General features: G+C 39.5%; 1 protein-coding gene across 2 annotated transcripts; it reads right to left on the bottom strand.

The window, feature by feature from the left end:
- Nucleotides 1-1,808: 1,808 nt before the first annotated feature.
- On the bottom strand, nucleotides 1,809-6,452 carry N6AMT1 (N-6 adenine-specific DNA methyltransferase 1). 2 transcript variants are annotated; one of them, XM_035315564.1, is made up of 6 exons: nucleotides 6,288-6,452; nucleotides 5,331-5,417; nucleotides 4,609-4,699; nucleotides 3,790-3,873; nucleotides 2,934-3,075; nucleotides 1,809-2,243 (listed from the first exon to the last, which is right to left on the bottom strand). In XM_035315564.1, exons 1-6 carry the CDS (start codon nucleotides 6,419-6,421, stop codon nucleotides 2,134-2,136), a joined length of 648 nt encoding a protein of 215 aa, XP_035171455.1. In that variant the 5' UTR covers nucleotides 6,422-6,452; the 3' UTR covers nucleotides 1,809-2,133. The 2 variants fall into 2 exon arrangements, with proteins under 2 accessions (XP_035171455.1, XP_035171456.1); XM_035315565.1 differs by lacking the exon at nucleotides 5,331-5,417.
- Nucleotides 6,453-14,854: the final 8,402 nt, after the last annotated feature.

Below are 14,854 nucleotides of genomic sequence, written 5' to 3'. Positions count from 1 at the left end.
AATTAATAGTACAAATCTACATCGTATCCTTCTAGAATTGTCTTAAGGATGAGCAGCAGTACAGATCTAAGACCAAAACCATAGTTCTTCATAAAAGCAAAATCAGTGATTAGCAAACCTCCTTTCCTTATAGTAAGGGAGAACTGAACAAAACTAGAAGTGTTGCTTATCTAAGGGTCTGCTGTCAACTATAAAAGGTTCTAGAGTTAGGGGGCTGTTGAATTGAAATGTAACTTCTTAGAATTGACCAGTTGGTAAGATGCAAGAACACAAACTGCTTAAATTCTTCACTGAAACTAGACTATGGAACCATTTCATTCACAGCTGGCCACAAGGTTTCATCTCTGTTTCTCACCTTTGGCAGTCCTTTGACAAGATATTCTTAAGAATCAAAGACTTCAGTCTAGCCCCACTTTGGTCAATAAAACTCACTTTGTTAGACTTAGTTTCAAGTAGCAGGGAGTTTGGTGTATAACAAATATCAAGCAACAGCCTTTATATGACTGAAACTGCTTTCTAAACCCTCCTCCTGTGTGTACATATTCACATTCATATGCATCTATATAAAAACATACTGTCAAAAAAAGTCACTGAAAGGGATGTACTAGCTCTGCTTGAATTGCTGAATTGTAGTGTTTGGCAGTAATATTCTGAGCTGGAAAATGGTGACCTTAGTATGTAAAACAATAACTAGTGCCCACCTGCTGTCCAATGCTTTTTTGTATGCCCTTCAGGATAGTGTAAGGAATAACCTTTATGCCAGGAAAACATCAGTTTTTGACCGGTATCGGTCAAAAGCAGCTTCTTGTGTTACTTTGCAGTACGGTATCTCAAATCCTCAGATGATCCAGCTATGCTTGCAGTCACATGTTTCTTCTAAGAGGCCTCACACTTAAATTTCTTGCATGTTGTTCTGCCTGTCTATAACCTCCTTTTTTCAATCTGCCAGATGAGTTTTTTGGGTGGTCAGTTCCAAATATGGAAAAGCTTTTAATGTTTGTGCAGGCTGGGCAAGTAGAGAGTCGTATGTTTAGTTCTGAAGTCTTATATGGAATAGTCTTTCCAATGCCCCAGCATCCTACACAAAAGTTGCGACTTTAGTTCCCATGAAAAGGGAGAGCTAATAATTTAAAGTTCTGTTGCTGCAAAATGTTAATGAACAGTTTCTTTGAAAGCATTCTCCAAGACAGTGTTAGCAGTGCTGTGTGCCTACCATGGCTCTAGCTTTGTGTTGCACGTGAGCAGCGTCTCCTAGGACTGCGCCCACCTCACACCATAATGCCCCTGGGGTAACGCTTTTGTGGGCGCTTCACTGGGAGGAAGCTGCAGAGGAAAGCTCTTTGTAAGGATCTGGCATTCAGGAAATAGCTTCCTGTTTCATATAATGATTTTCAGAGAGGACTCATTCTACTTCTCTACATGTATTCATTGTTTTCAGGTATCCAGTAACTAGCCCTTTAACAGCATTTCATGTTTGGTTTTCTCCCTCAATACCTTTCTTTTCACAGATGAGAACTGTACATCTCTACAGTGGTACAAACCCTCCTTGTAAAATGGCATAGAAGGGAGCACAATCAACCCCTAAAAAACATCAGGACAGCAGTAGCTTACTTTTTTCAGCTCTGGAGATGCACTTCCTGCATCCTTCTGTTCAGAAGTACGTGGTTTCTCTACTACAGAAACAAACTCAGTAACTGTGCTTTTAGACTTGCAAAAGGAAAGTGCTTCATACTACATCAAAATGAGGGACACCAAGTATTTTAACCCAGCACAGGTATAGAATAACTATTAAAACAGGAAGCATTACATCAGGTACATTATTTTAATAAGCAAAGACAAATATACAAATTATTATTTACAGAGTGGAAAAAGTGGTGAAGTGCAAACTGTGATGGGGAAGGGTATTTCACAGTTCACCTGCAACTGTCCTGTGGAGAGCCAGAAGACAGCTGTACCTCTGACAGCAGATAAACGCTGGTTGACCTCTAGAATAAAAACAAATGCACAGTCTTGATCAGTTCCACTGCAGTAATCAGGAAGTGAGGATACACCTTAAGAGTGTGAGAAATGATTTGACAGCTTCAATGGTCTGTATTCAACTTCCTGTATGCCTGGTATATGTAGTAAGAACAGTTATCCAGGTTTCCTAAATTTGAGGATGGTAAGCATCTCTTGTCCTGCTTGTCTGGAAAGTGCTCGTGTGCCTTCTAAGCCATGTTTCTTCATGATTTCCAGAATTTCATCTGTAATTGAAAGCACAGTGTTACAATAAAGTTTATGTAGAAATTAGCTATAAAAGGCAATGCTAAAATGTTTGCAAAACATAGGCTGCAAAGATTATAATTCGTCGTTTTACCCTTTCAGACAGTAATTTTTATTCAAAATAGTCTTCCACCTGGAAGAAATGAAGTTTACGATATACTAACTGCAGTTTAGTATTTTGATATTGTAACAGTTAAAAGTTCAATTATGAAACTAATTTGTAGGAAACACTGAAATTCATAACACCTTCTCCCAAAAGCTGCCTAATCAATCCAAACAGTGAAAGAGTAATCATTGTCCTTGAAACCACCTCATAATGTACACCCCATTAAGGATGAGATCAGAAGGAGCAATTCCGAATCTCTTCTCTATACAGGTCAGAAATAAATGACTTCTCATTTCCAGCTGAAGGCTTTTTTTACCTATAAGTTTACAACGCTTTTGTAAGAAAGGGTTGGCCAAGCTTCATTACCTAGTTCAGAAGATTTCAGACTTTGAAATTGTCAATCTTAAGTAACATGCTATTGCCATGTTAGATTAAAATTACACTGGGTACTTCTTTGCTCATGTTTACTGAGGTCTGATAACCTCTAGAACATTGCTGTGATCAACAATTTGATGAATAGTGTTAAGTCTAGTTTGGCACACAAGGGTCAAAGGAGAGCGATCACCTGGATTATTTTCTTTTATTGTGACCAAGTAGAATAATCCTCCTGGTGAAAGCAAGTCTGCTACTAGTGGAAAAACTCGATCCATTACTTCTCTGCCCCTTTTGCCACCAGCCCAGGATGCCTCTATTCCATGGCTTTTCACCTAGAAAGAATGAAAGCAAAGACCATCTTACTCAATACAGAATAATACAGCTGTCGGTGGTACTTAGAAGAGAAACATCATCGTGATCTCTGCCTTTGGGCATCTGCCATTAGAGCTCTGACAACTTTGATTCAGCAGATTGGTTTAGGAAGCAAAATTCCTTCAGAACTACTCCATGCAAGATGAATGCGTTGCTTTTGTTTCAAGTTCTATTTCAACATTTAATTAAATGAGATGCATTTTGTCACATGCTTTACATGTATTTTCTTGTAATGCTGCATGACTTCATTTGCCAAGAGAAAGGTGGCCAGTGAATCCTTTGACTCTTTCAGAATTGGACTCACAAATGCTTAGAGTCTGAGGAAGCAGAGGAAAACAAAAATGCTAAGATATTTTTGTAGAAGGTTTTCAATGGAAAACGTGTCTAACAAAGCTTGATGGAGAAACCTCCAGCAATCTTTATTCCCACGTAGTCTTACTATCAGTTCTAATAAATCATTTTCCCTAAAACAGTTGTTACAACTTGTACAGTTATTGATTGGTTCCACAAAACCATTTCCTATTTTAAAACAAACAAAAAACCTACACTGCAAATTAAGAAAACGTAATTGAACAACTACAAGCTGAGTTTCTGTACCACAGCTTATTTGATTTGCCATCTCCTCTGACAGCAGAACAATTTTTATTGTGGATTTTAAATCTATTTTTTCTTACCTCTTCAGAGGGTGTTACCACATATGGCGGATTAAAGAGCAGTAGATCAACCTTCCCATTTAATCTTGGTGACAATCCGCTGACCTACAGATGAAATTAATAATAAGGAATCATTATTTCAATTTTTAAAAAAATAGTTACATAGTCCTGGATATCTTTCTAGTAATTTAATCTGCCACACAGGCCAACCTAACAATAACAACATTAAAAACATAACAAAATAACAAAGTGTGTGGTATTCAGTTGCAAAACACTTAAGCATTCACCAGGTAATAATGGAAATCAGACCGAGATGACCTAGGAGTAACCAGAAAGTATTTAAGAAATTTCTTTAAACTCTGAATAGTTTTATATAAGACAATAAACCAAATTTGAAGCCAATCTTCTGTTATGCAGCTACATCACCATTCTAGAAAACAAGCTATTTGTCCATCTGTGCTGAACGAATCCAGTAATACTGGATTAGTTAAAAGTACACGTAGATCCTTGTCTACTTTGTTTTCTTATTGAGTGCAATGCACTGTCAACTTTGGTTTGGTTCCAAACACTTCAGCCTGACTCAGGAACTTTCTAAGCGCGAGAGAAGCAGAACAATTTAAACAGTCTTAAGACAACGTTACATGAAACGTAGAAGAGCAAGAGACACATACTGCAGACATAAAAGCATTGTTTTATTCTTGCACTTTGGTCTTTCATCATTTTTTCATCTGTGCTTATCAAGAAAACATTTGTTCCTTTGGACTTTATGGTTACTTTTCAGTAGCTCTAAAAAGTAAAATGAAAACTATGAAGAAGGTATTACTGAAACATCTGTCTTACCAAGTCAGTAATGACTGGCTGAAGGTGAACATTGTTGAGCAGAGCTGTCTCCAGTGTACAGTAAGCTGCCATCGGATTGATATCCGTACATCTTAAATAAAAATGTTAGAAAATGTAAGTTAACGGCTACTTGATCTCGAAGTTTAACACTGCAAATTATATGCTAACTAACACAATTGCAGTGAATACCCTCTGCTTTGCAAGTAATAGCAAAAATACCCAGGAAAAAAAGCAGTTACATCACTCAACACTGCCCTGGAAATTCTTTAATGACTATCTGAAACCTGAAGTATGTGAAAATAAACGTTTAACAGGATGTTTACCAGTTTACCAATGCCAGCTCTGTGTAAGTATGCATGCATACAGTCACAAATAAAATTCAGTTACTGCCAACAATCAGGTAAGTAATATGTCATCAGAACTCAGTAAGATTACTCAGTCGCTAAGATTTAGGATTCAACACAGAAAACACAAGTGTAAGCTCAGCAATTTGTGTAAGAAGTGGAAAAATGGAGTTTAACCACACCACTGCTTACTTGTTAGAGAACCTGAAGTAAATAGTTTAGGCTCCCTTCACTTTGATTTTTTGTATCTGTAGAACTGAGCTAGCATTTCTTTGTGAAAAGTATAGCTTCTGACTGTGAAATGGAAGAGTGTGTATTTTGAGGACAAAGTATTCTTTATCACTGCCTAACAGTTTAAGTAAGTGTTGTTATACTTACAAGTAGAGTGCACTGGATCCAATAATGGAAGCTAGAAATGTTGAAACCACACCAGATCCAGACCCTATTTCAAGGCAGATGGCAATTCTGAAGACAGAAAATTCTGGGTGAGGTTTTTTTGTAACGTATAAAACCATCTACAACACACAGAGGATTATTCTAGACAGTGTGATGAAACCTGCTGCCAAGGTGCCCTCCCTAACATGCTGAAATACTTGCTGATCACAACATGGCCCTCAAAGCCCACCTTGTGTGGTCTGCTTCATAACGACTGCCAGCTCTACTTGTGCCCATATCAACAATTCCTGGTTATCACAGGGCAATCTGGGACAGGTGCACATTTCCCTGTGCCCAGTACTAAAATTTCCATTAACTACACAACATCAGCAGTACAGGCCGCATTTCTACAGCACCTATTACAGCTTTGCTGCAGCACAGAATCACAGAACAGGGGGGTTGGAAGGGATCTCTGAAGATCATCTGGTCCAACCCCCTGCCGAGCAGGATCACCTGGAGCACGTTGTGCAGGATGGCATCCAGGTGGGTTTTGAGTATCTCCGGAGAAGGAGGCTCCACAGCCTCCCTGGGCAACCTGTGCCAGCGCTCTGCCACCTCACAGTACAGAAGTGCCCCCTCATACTGGGCCAGAGCCTCCTGTGCTTCAGTTTGTGCCCACTGCCTCATCCTGTCGCTGGGCACAACTGGAAAGAGACCGGCTGCATCTCGACCCCCTCCCCTCGGACATTTACACACACTGACGAGGCCTCCCCTCAGCCTGCTCGTCCCCGGGCTGAACAGACCCAGCTCTCCATCCCTCTCTAACGACGGCCATGACTGAACTCCAAGCCCCGCCCCCTGCCCCGCCCCCTTCACCAGGCCCCGCCCCCTTCCACAGGCCCCGCCCCCCACCTTCCCATTGGCTGCCCTCCTCCCCCGCGCGCTTCCCGCCGCGGCTACCCGGCGTCCCGCAGGCGCGTCGCGTCGCGCTCCAGCGCGTCGAGCAGCAGGAAGGTGTCCTCGGCCGGCGCGTACACCTCCCCGAACCGCCCCACGTGCTCGTACCGCGGCGTGGGGAGCGCTGGGCCCGCCATCGGCGCGCATGCGCCGACGCGCCCGGACGGCCCTGAGGAGGCGGATGGGAGAGGGGGAGGGGAGCCACCCGGAGCGCCGCCGGCACAGCCAATGGGAGGGCGGCGGCGGCTTCGCCCCGCCCCTAGCGCGGGTGCGGCGGCCGTTGGGCTCGCCTCAACGGCCGCGGCGGTCACGTGGCCTCAGCGCCTCAGAGGGCGGGGGGGGAGGGGCCGTGCGTGCCTGTCAGAGCCATGGCTGCCGGTCAGGCGCGGGGGGCACACCGGTAACGTTACAGCGTCCTGTGGCTCGCCTTCAGCACCCTGCTCGTTAGCCTCAGAGTCAGTGTCTTCTCAGGCAGCCAACGGAACTTACGGGGAGTCATAATTAATATATTAGGCGTACGCACAGAGCAGCGTGGTCGCCTAGTACTTGGCATCTCTGCTCTGCATCCCCTCCGTGGGGGTAAATCAACACAATCGGCCAGAAATCCATAACCAGAGATCCAATGTTGAGGTTATAATTCAAGGATCATTTTTGTCCTAGCACAGAAATGAAATTATCAGGCTTTATCTTAGACTTTAGGTTCCTTACACCACTGCCTAACACAAAAACCCAGGTCTAAAAATTCAAAAGTTCAAGCAACTTTGGTTTTCAGAGTGAATTTATTCCTGGACCTGGCCTTTTAATTTAAAATGTACTTTTCACTTAATTACTGAAAGGGTTGTTAGGCATTGGAATAGGCTGCCCAGGGAAGTGGTTCACTCACCATTCCTGGAGGTCTTTAAAAGATGTTTCGATGTAGAGCTTAGGGATGTGGTTTAGTGGAGGACTTGTTAGTGTTTGTTCAGAGGTTGGACCGGGTGATCTTGGAGGTCACTTCCAAACTAGATGATTCTGGGATTCTGAGATTCATTCCCCCCAAATACATTTATGAAATACTGTCATAACCCATCCCAACCTTCATTTTGCCAACAAAATTAACTGTTGTTGCCTCCTAGTTTATCGCCCAGTTGTGCTCCGTCCCAAATTCCTTCTGGTAAATTATTCCTTCTTTCAACGTGGTGTCTGCAGGTAGGCTAAATGAGATCCTAGCCTACAAGAAGATACTAATAGCTTCCTTTCAGTGTAAAGTCCTTGACTGATTCACAGTAAAATTATCATATTTGTGTCAAAATGGAACATTTTAACAGAGATTAACACTAACCTGTTTCTTCTTCCAAAATTCTCTTCATCAGTGGAGAAAGGTGGACTGCTTCAGGAAGCAGTAATGAGCAGGAGCCTGGCTGGAGACAGTTTTGGGGTTTTTAATGCAAAATGAAATCCAGTAGATGCTCCTTTATTTCATCCGTCTTTCCAACAATTTGCTTCTGCTCCAGAAGAACACGTAATTACAAAACATATTAAGTTTGCATAAAAATCCGTTACTTTGGCAAAATGAAATCATGTTAAGTGGCAGAATTTTGCACTCTGTCCTTATTAGGGAAATGAATTTTTGGATATATATCTTTTTAAATCTCTACAGGTGGTCAAGCTTTGGAGTGCAGTAGAAGGAATGACTTCACCTTCTTCAGCTGTATGAATTGTTGGTTTTGGCTGTTTTATAGTTCATGAAAACTGGTTAATTATTATTGTTTGTTTTAATACTTATAAGTCCTTCTGGGTGAATTTTATAAAACATTTATTTTTATTGCTTATATAACTACCTAAAATGTTTTTCTTGGTAGACAACTATACTGTTTTTGCCAAAACAGATTCTCTTTCAATTTGGGGAAATTGTTGGAAATTTAATAGTCCCATTTTCAATGGTGCCCATGCCATGTTATTAAACTAAGCTTTATGGAGATGAAAAATTGTTCTTGACAGGAATCATAACCATTTGTTTACCTTAACTGAGCTGTATGGCTCTGTCCCACTTGGAATTCAGTGCCGATTCTCTCACACAGTGAGGTTTAACCCATAACTTCCTGGCTGCCTGTCAGCCCTCAGAGACCTCTGTCATAAACTTCTCAAACATTACATGGCTGCTTCTGGCCCTCTGTGTCCTAGAAAAAGATGTAGACCTGTGCCGGACCTGTGAATACTCTTTTTTTTTTTTTTTTTTTCTGTGCACATGAGGCAGTGGTGCCAGCAGGAGCACTGCAATGAGAGAGCTGCTAAGAGTGATCTGGAAGAAACTGCTTTACCTATGGGGTCCAGCAGGCAACTACATCATATAACCTCTTTTGTAAACTGAGCAAATGTCTTCATAGAAGTAGCCAGGTTTCTTACGGTCAGTATTCCTAGTGAAAGGCTGTTACAACACTTCAGTGCTGTAATGATTAGAAACCTTGTAATTCTCAACCTTAATGTGGTGATGATAGGCTTTATACTCATTTATTTTCTGGCAACTGTGTCAGCTTAAACAGGTCCTTTCACAGTGTTTGATGGATTAGTAGATGAAGAAAGGCTCTCATCAGCCTTTGTTTTGCTTTACTATGTAAGACGCGCTCTTAAAGGTTTCCTGTCATAAGACATTCTCTTCATTTCTCTTACCGTGTTTTTAGTCTTTCTGCCTGTGAATTCAAGTCTGACTTAACCCTGAATGTGACTTCTACAAAACATTCCCAGTAATGCCTTAGTGGTGCTTTGCAAAATGAACTGGTTTCTTTGTCTGCCCCAGAACACCACAGGATCATGTTTGCATTCTCCTCACAAAAGTGGTTTCTTACCATTTTGTGCTCATCTGTTTTTCCTTAGGCTTTTCCTCAATGGTTTCCAGATATAAAGTTGACTATAAGGTGAGAATTCTGTAGCATTTTATTATTTTTACTGGTCTGCTCTGCACGTCTGTTGCTTGTGTTCTGGTCATCTTGTTCCTGTGTGTGTTGTCTCCTGACTTCATGCCCTTATCAGAGTGGTGGCAAAGACAGCGATAAAAACACTAAGTAAATTCAGCCTCAAGACCGTTCTTTCAGGAAGTCACCTTTAGTGACTTACTTTTAACTTGATACTGCCCCTTTTCAACTTGATGTATGAGTAGCTCATCTGTATTCAGTTCCTTGTTCACTTCACGTTTCCTCTGCCAATGTCATCATTTCCAGCTTAGTATATACTTTTCCACGTAACACCACATCAAAAGTTGAATGGGAGTCTGAGTAGTTTCACTGTGTTTCTTTTTTCTTGTTTAAAAATGGAGACAGACACTGCAGTAATGTAGCAAGATGTACTGCCATTGCCATCATGGCCAAAATCATCACCTGTCCTCTTGTTTTTAATCTCTGTCCCAGCTTAGTGATACAGAGGTCCTGCATCTTTCTTTCTTGTCTTTTTGAACGTGTGCAAAACTTTTTGCTCTATTTTTAGTATCTTCATTAAGACTATTTCAAATTGATTTTAACAATTCTTATTGTACATGGTATTTTCTAGCTTCTAAGGCGTAGCTTTTTCCCGATCAATCTTTTTTTTTTTTTTTTTTTTTTTTAACCTCTTTTTGACACTGCGTATTAATATACCTTACTTGAGACAGGTATTTAACCAATTAGGTCTAAAGCATATTCTACACATACATTCCCAAGACTTCGGATAATTATTATTTTATTCCCCCCCCAAATGACATTTGCCTTTCTCATCCTTTCTCATTGCATTACTGAGTTCCCTGGCCATACCAAAGGCCACACTCTGGAGTTTATACTCCAATTAATGTTCTCCACAGATACTGTTACATGAGTCAGTGTTGTTTTTTTACATACTGCTCTTTCTTTTGTATTTCTGCAGTGAGTAGATGGAATCTTTGTTCACTTCCTTGCTTCCCTACTGACTGATGAAAATTCTTGCCCTTACATCATGACATTGCTTCAATACACTGTGGCGTGGTAATGTTTAATCACAACTGTGGAATTTCTAAACATGCTAAGAAAGGTCCAGAGATGACATACTAGGGAGTAAGAATGATGGATACTTGTTTGTAGCCCTTCCTGAAAAAAACCCAGAGTGCATACTAAACTTAACAAACCAATTACAAACTATTATATTGAAGGAATTACATCACTCATCATTGAAATGCAGCTACCTCAGGGAGAAGGCAAGAAACATATTAATAGTGTACAGAAGTATTTCAATGCTTCAGGAGAGAAAATGAATAACACCGTAATCAACTGAGCAGAAAAAGAAGGTTTAGGTAGTCATATATAATTATTTTAACTGGATTTAAGCCAGCAATCAAGGAAAAATCTACTGCTAATGCAAAATAAATAAATAAATAAATGAAAATAGACTTGGGATTTTGAAGTCACAAATTATCAAGTCCTTTGATTTACGTTACATCTTAAAATACAACAGCTCAAGCAGTAGAGTTGTAGCGGAGCTTTCTTTTATAACTGAGTTACCAGTGTTGCCTCCTTTAGAGTTTAGGAATGATGTCTGATCTCCACAAGAGACAGATTGTCTTCTTCAGCTATTTTAAGGGCATTTCAGCTTTCTTTCTTTTCTTTCCTTTCCTTTTTTTTTTTTTTTTTCCTCTCCCCTTTTTCCATTCTGGACTGTTAGTTTTGAAAGGAAAATAAGACTATTTTGTAGCACTGGTATCTAAAAAAGATTTTTCTCTAGAATCAATCATCTACAGGAAAATTAAGAGTTTCATTTAGCATCTCCTGCAAACAGCAAAATTAATGCAGTCATGCTCACTAGGATCATGGCAAGGAATTTACCAAAGAAACACCAATTTTGAATGTGTGAATGTGTGCATAGACTTTTTTAAAAATTATATTATTAATGAAGTGTGTACATCTGTAGGGACCAATGCGACATGAGAGAAAAACACAGCTGCTATAAGATTTTTTCTTCTAACACTGTATACAATATAAAAAAATATCTTTCAGGTTACATATTCAGCAAGTACATTTTAGAGTGAATCAGTTGTCACTCGTCAGAAGATCAGTTGCTTTTGTGGAGAAATCAGTGAAAATCTGTTTAGCGAATGCAAGAGATAAGCATTTAACAAAGCTAATATATGTGCATAAGAACAGCTTACATCAGAATAGGAAAGAAAATAAAATCAGAAAAATTGTAATACTGTTATATATTGGTGTTTATATATGTGCACACATTTTACAATTCCATATATACACATGTATATTACGTGATGTATATACATATATAACATGTATTTTTGTAAAGAAGCTCATAAATGGTTGGTGCAAAGCTGTTGAAGCTAGGGAAGAACTGACTTTCTGGAGAATAGATTAGAATGCTTGAAAAGGGAAGAGTAAGAGTAAAATGTGATTGAAGCTTATAAAACTGAATGCTGAAAATACATTGCATGGACTGAAGAAATAGGAACTTTAAGCAAGTTCTCAGGAACCCATAAAACTCACAAGTAAGACTTTTTTCACAGTATATAATTAAATAATAGAACTAATTTTCAAAGTATGTACTTGAAGCCAACAGTTTCAAGCAATTTATTTAAGGAACAGGTATTTAAGACACCAACCCTTTTGCCTCAAGGCTTGCAGCCATCCACAAATGGTTATTTAGAAAAAGATATATTAAACAGCCAGGTTATTAAAAAATATGCACAATTATGCACTTAGCTTTAATTCTGATGGGGTTATTCTACATTAAGAATGACTACTGAGAGTTGTTTATAGAGAACAAACATTTTCTGTTGATTTGATGAAGGAGGTTGCACCAGGAATATTGGGAGAAACTCAATGGGCAAGGTGATTCCATTTGAACTGAGTTATCTTAGTTATTCTAATTCATTCTTGATTATCCAAAGGACATCCAAACATTGCGAGAAAGTTTGAGGTGACATTATTTAATCTTGCTCATTCTGTTAAAAAGCTTTTGATTTAATTACCAGATGAAGGAGTGACTTCTGTGGGGAGGAGGTCTCTGGTCCCACCTCCTGCCCTGAGCCGACCCAGCTCTGGAAGCAGACCAGGATGTTCAGGGTGTTTGCCAGGCCAGTCTTGACACCCTCTGAAGATGGAGCCTGGACAACCTCACTGGCAGCCAGCTCCACTGCCTGACTCTCCTCATGGTGAGAGCTGTTTTCCTTATACCCAGCTCAAGCCTCTCTTGTTTCAACCTGTGGCCATTGCTTTTCATCCTTCCAGCACAGAACTGGTCCCCCCAGTTAGCTCTCACCTAAAAACTTGCTTCAGTGTCCTTTATTATACAACACACTTGTTAAAACATCAGGGAAGATACCCACCCTGTAGAAGATTGTACTTTCATCTGTCTGATACTGCTGGTACTGATTACATTGACACTGATCTTAGATTAACAGGCTGCGATTCTTGCATTTCTGAATGTTATGCATCTTTCTATCTTTTTGTTTGGATACATTATGAACATTTTGCCAGCAGAGTCTTATCCATATTATTTTCTGGACAATGTTGATGTGTTCAGATAGTCAGTGTGACTGTTATGAAACAAAACAAAATCTGCATGTAATTACATTTTGGGTGGCAGTTTTCCCTGTGTGTATTTTAATATGAAAATCTAATAAAGAGATATTAAAAAGGATTTTCATTTCAAAACAACCTTGAAATGTCTTTCATAATGACTCCATTACATTAATGATTCAAAAGGGGGAGTTTAGGCAGCTGTCTACCAAAATTCTGAGTGTTGATATAACAAACTTAATAGGTACTAGATAGAACATTTTATCAGGCACATCAGAGGAAAGATTTTCTTGAGGGTTATGTAAATAAAGCATCTTGACAGACCGTAGGAAAAAAACATTAATGTGCAAAATATGTTGTCTCTATAGCTGTACATACTGTGGATGATTGATGAGTATTCATATAAGGCTATTTTAGTAGAAACATTTGTGAAGTCACACGTTCAGTCAAAAAAAGAATCAGAATTTGGCCCATAATGAAGGACTTCATCACAGCACAAGACAATCAAGACAAGACTGCCACTAAAATATTCTACATTAATGCTAAGGACTACGGATTCGACTCCACACTTGCGATAGCTTTCTATAGAAACAAACATCTGCTAGCGCTTCATAAATTATGACACAATCCTGTATTTCATGGATTTTGCAGGTTTTTGATTAACTTAACATTTATTTAAGCACATTCCTGTTTTTATTATTATTATTTTAAGGAAAAGTAAAAAAGAGAAGACAAAAAAAAATGTCAGAAAGAATAAACTAATATATATTGTGGGAAGGAGCCTGAAGATTAGCTTCTTTCTGGCTCAAAGAGCCAGCCTGCAGTCAAAATGTGAGATATGAAGATTGCTTTTTTTTTTTTTGGGTGGGGGGTGGGGTGGGGGGGGTGGGGAGCATGGCTTGTAAGGCTATATAATGTAACATTTTCATTGGACTGCACTCAAATCTTCATCCAGCAACAGTCTCCTTAAGCTGCCCATTTTTTATTTTTTTTTCACATGCACACCTGTTAATGTATTTTAAAGGAAATGCTAAAAATACGTTACAAGTAGAGACATAACATATGTCAGTAAGAATAAATGAGGTGATTTAGAATTGTATTAAAAATCTTCAAGGTGCCTGGCTGGTAAGCCATGCTCTAAAGCACTGCATATTGACCTCATCTGGAAACAAGCCAAGCAAGAAAAATGGCTGCAACTGATCCTTGTCACTCCTGCTCTCTTTGTGTAGCACGTTACACCTTGGCTTTGGTCTCTCACTGTGGAGCTAACATTTGTAAGAAATGCTGGAAAGCGTTTTGTGGTCTATGGTGAGTTGGGTCAAATGCAGTCACAGCTCTGCAGGTCTGCACCTATTGCAGAGTTCCTTGTAGACTTGGGGGACTAAACTCAAAGCCCTCTTTGGTCTCTTTCAGCTGGGAGAAAAGAGGAAAATAAGAGTGGGGATTTAAAACTGCAGAGGCTGAGAAATTGAAAAGGAACTTACAGGGACAAATTTTCTAGCAAGAGGAAACATTTTAAAACACAAGGCAAACTGCACATTGAAACAGGGAAATAATTATTTGCTTTTGAAAGATCTTTTTTTTTTTTTTTTTTTTTGTATGGTATAAGATAAATGACAATTTGTTTTCTTTTTGCACAGTCATTGTGTTTTCTTCAACTGCCACCTGTATTACTAATAGATCAGAATGTGCCAGGAGTGAGGCATTTGGGCACATTCAATCTCCTAGGGTGCCTTTGCTGCCTAAAGACAAGGCCAGGAAGCATCTGCTTTTTGGAGACTTATTTCCAGAAAGTGTGGGGAATTTTGCACTCCTGAAGCAGAACGCCGAGGCCAACAGAGCTGATAGCTGCATCCTAACTAATCGAGAAGAATTTAAAGACTTTTAAGTCCACCAGATGTGTACAGACATACAAATTAGATGCATATCTACAAAGATGATACAGAAATGCTACAGAGTTATACATCAAAATTGCCATTATGTTTTTCAACTAGAGGGAGTAGTGCACATCTGGAAGTAAATGTTCCCTAAGTTATAGACAATCTGTAGTTATCTATAATATTCTCA

The sequence above is a fragment of the Oxyura jamaicensis genome, chromosome 1, assembly GCF_011077185.1.
Source record: "Oxyura jamaicensis isolate SHBP4307 breed ruddy duck chromosome 1, BPBGC_Ojam_1.0, whole genome shotgun sequence".
Classification (NCBI taxonomy): domain Eukaryota; kingdom Metazoa; phylum Chordata; class Aves; order Anseriformes; family Anatidae; genus Oxyura; species Oxyura jamaicensis.
This window is presented reverse-complemented; position numbering and strand designations above follow the sequence as displayed.

What these genes read in the sequence shown, in the direction of transcription:
- N6AMT1 (XM_035315564.1), bottom strand. Translation starts at nt 6,421, where the DNA reads ATGGCGGGCCCAGCGCTCCCCACGCCGCGGTACGAGCACGTGGGGCGG. An exon ending in ACGCGCCTGCGGGACGCCGG is followed by an intron (nt 5,418 to 6,287) that starts GTAGCCGCGGCG and finishes TTCTGTCTTCAG; the next exon opens with AATTGCCATCTGCCTTGAAA. An exon ending in AATAAAAGAAAATAATCCAG is followed by an intron (nt 2,244 to 2,933) that starts GTGATCGCTCTC and finishes TTTCAATTACAG; the next exon opens with ATGAAATTCTGGAAATCATG.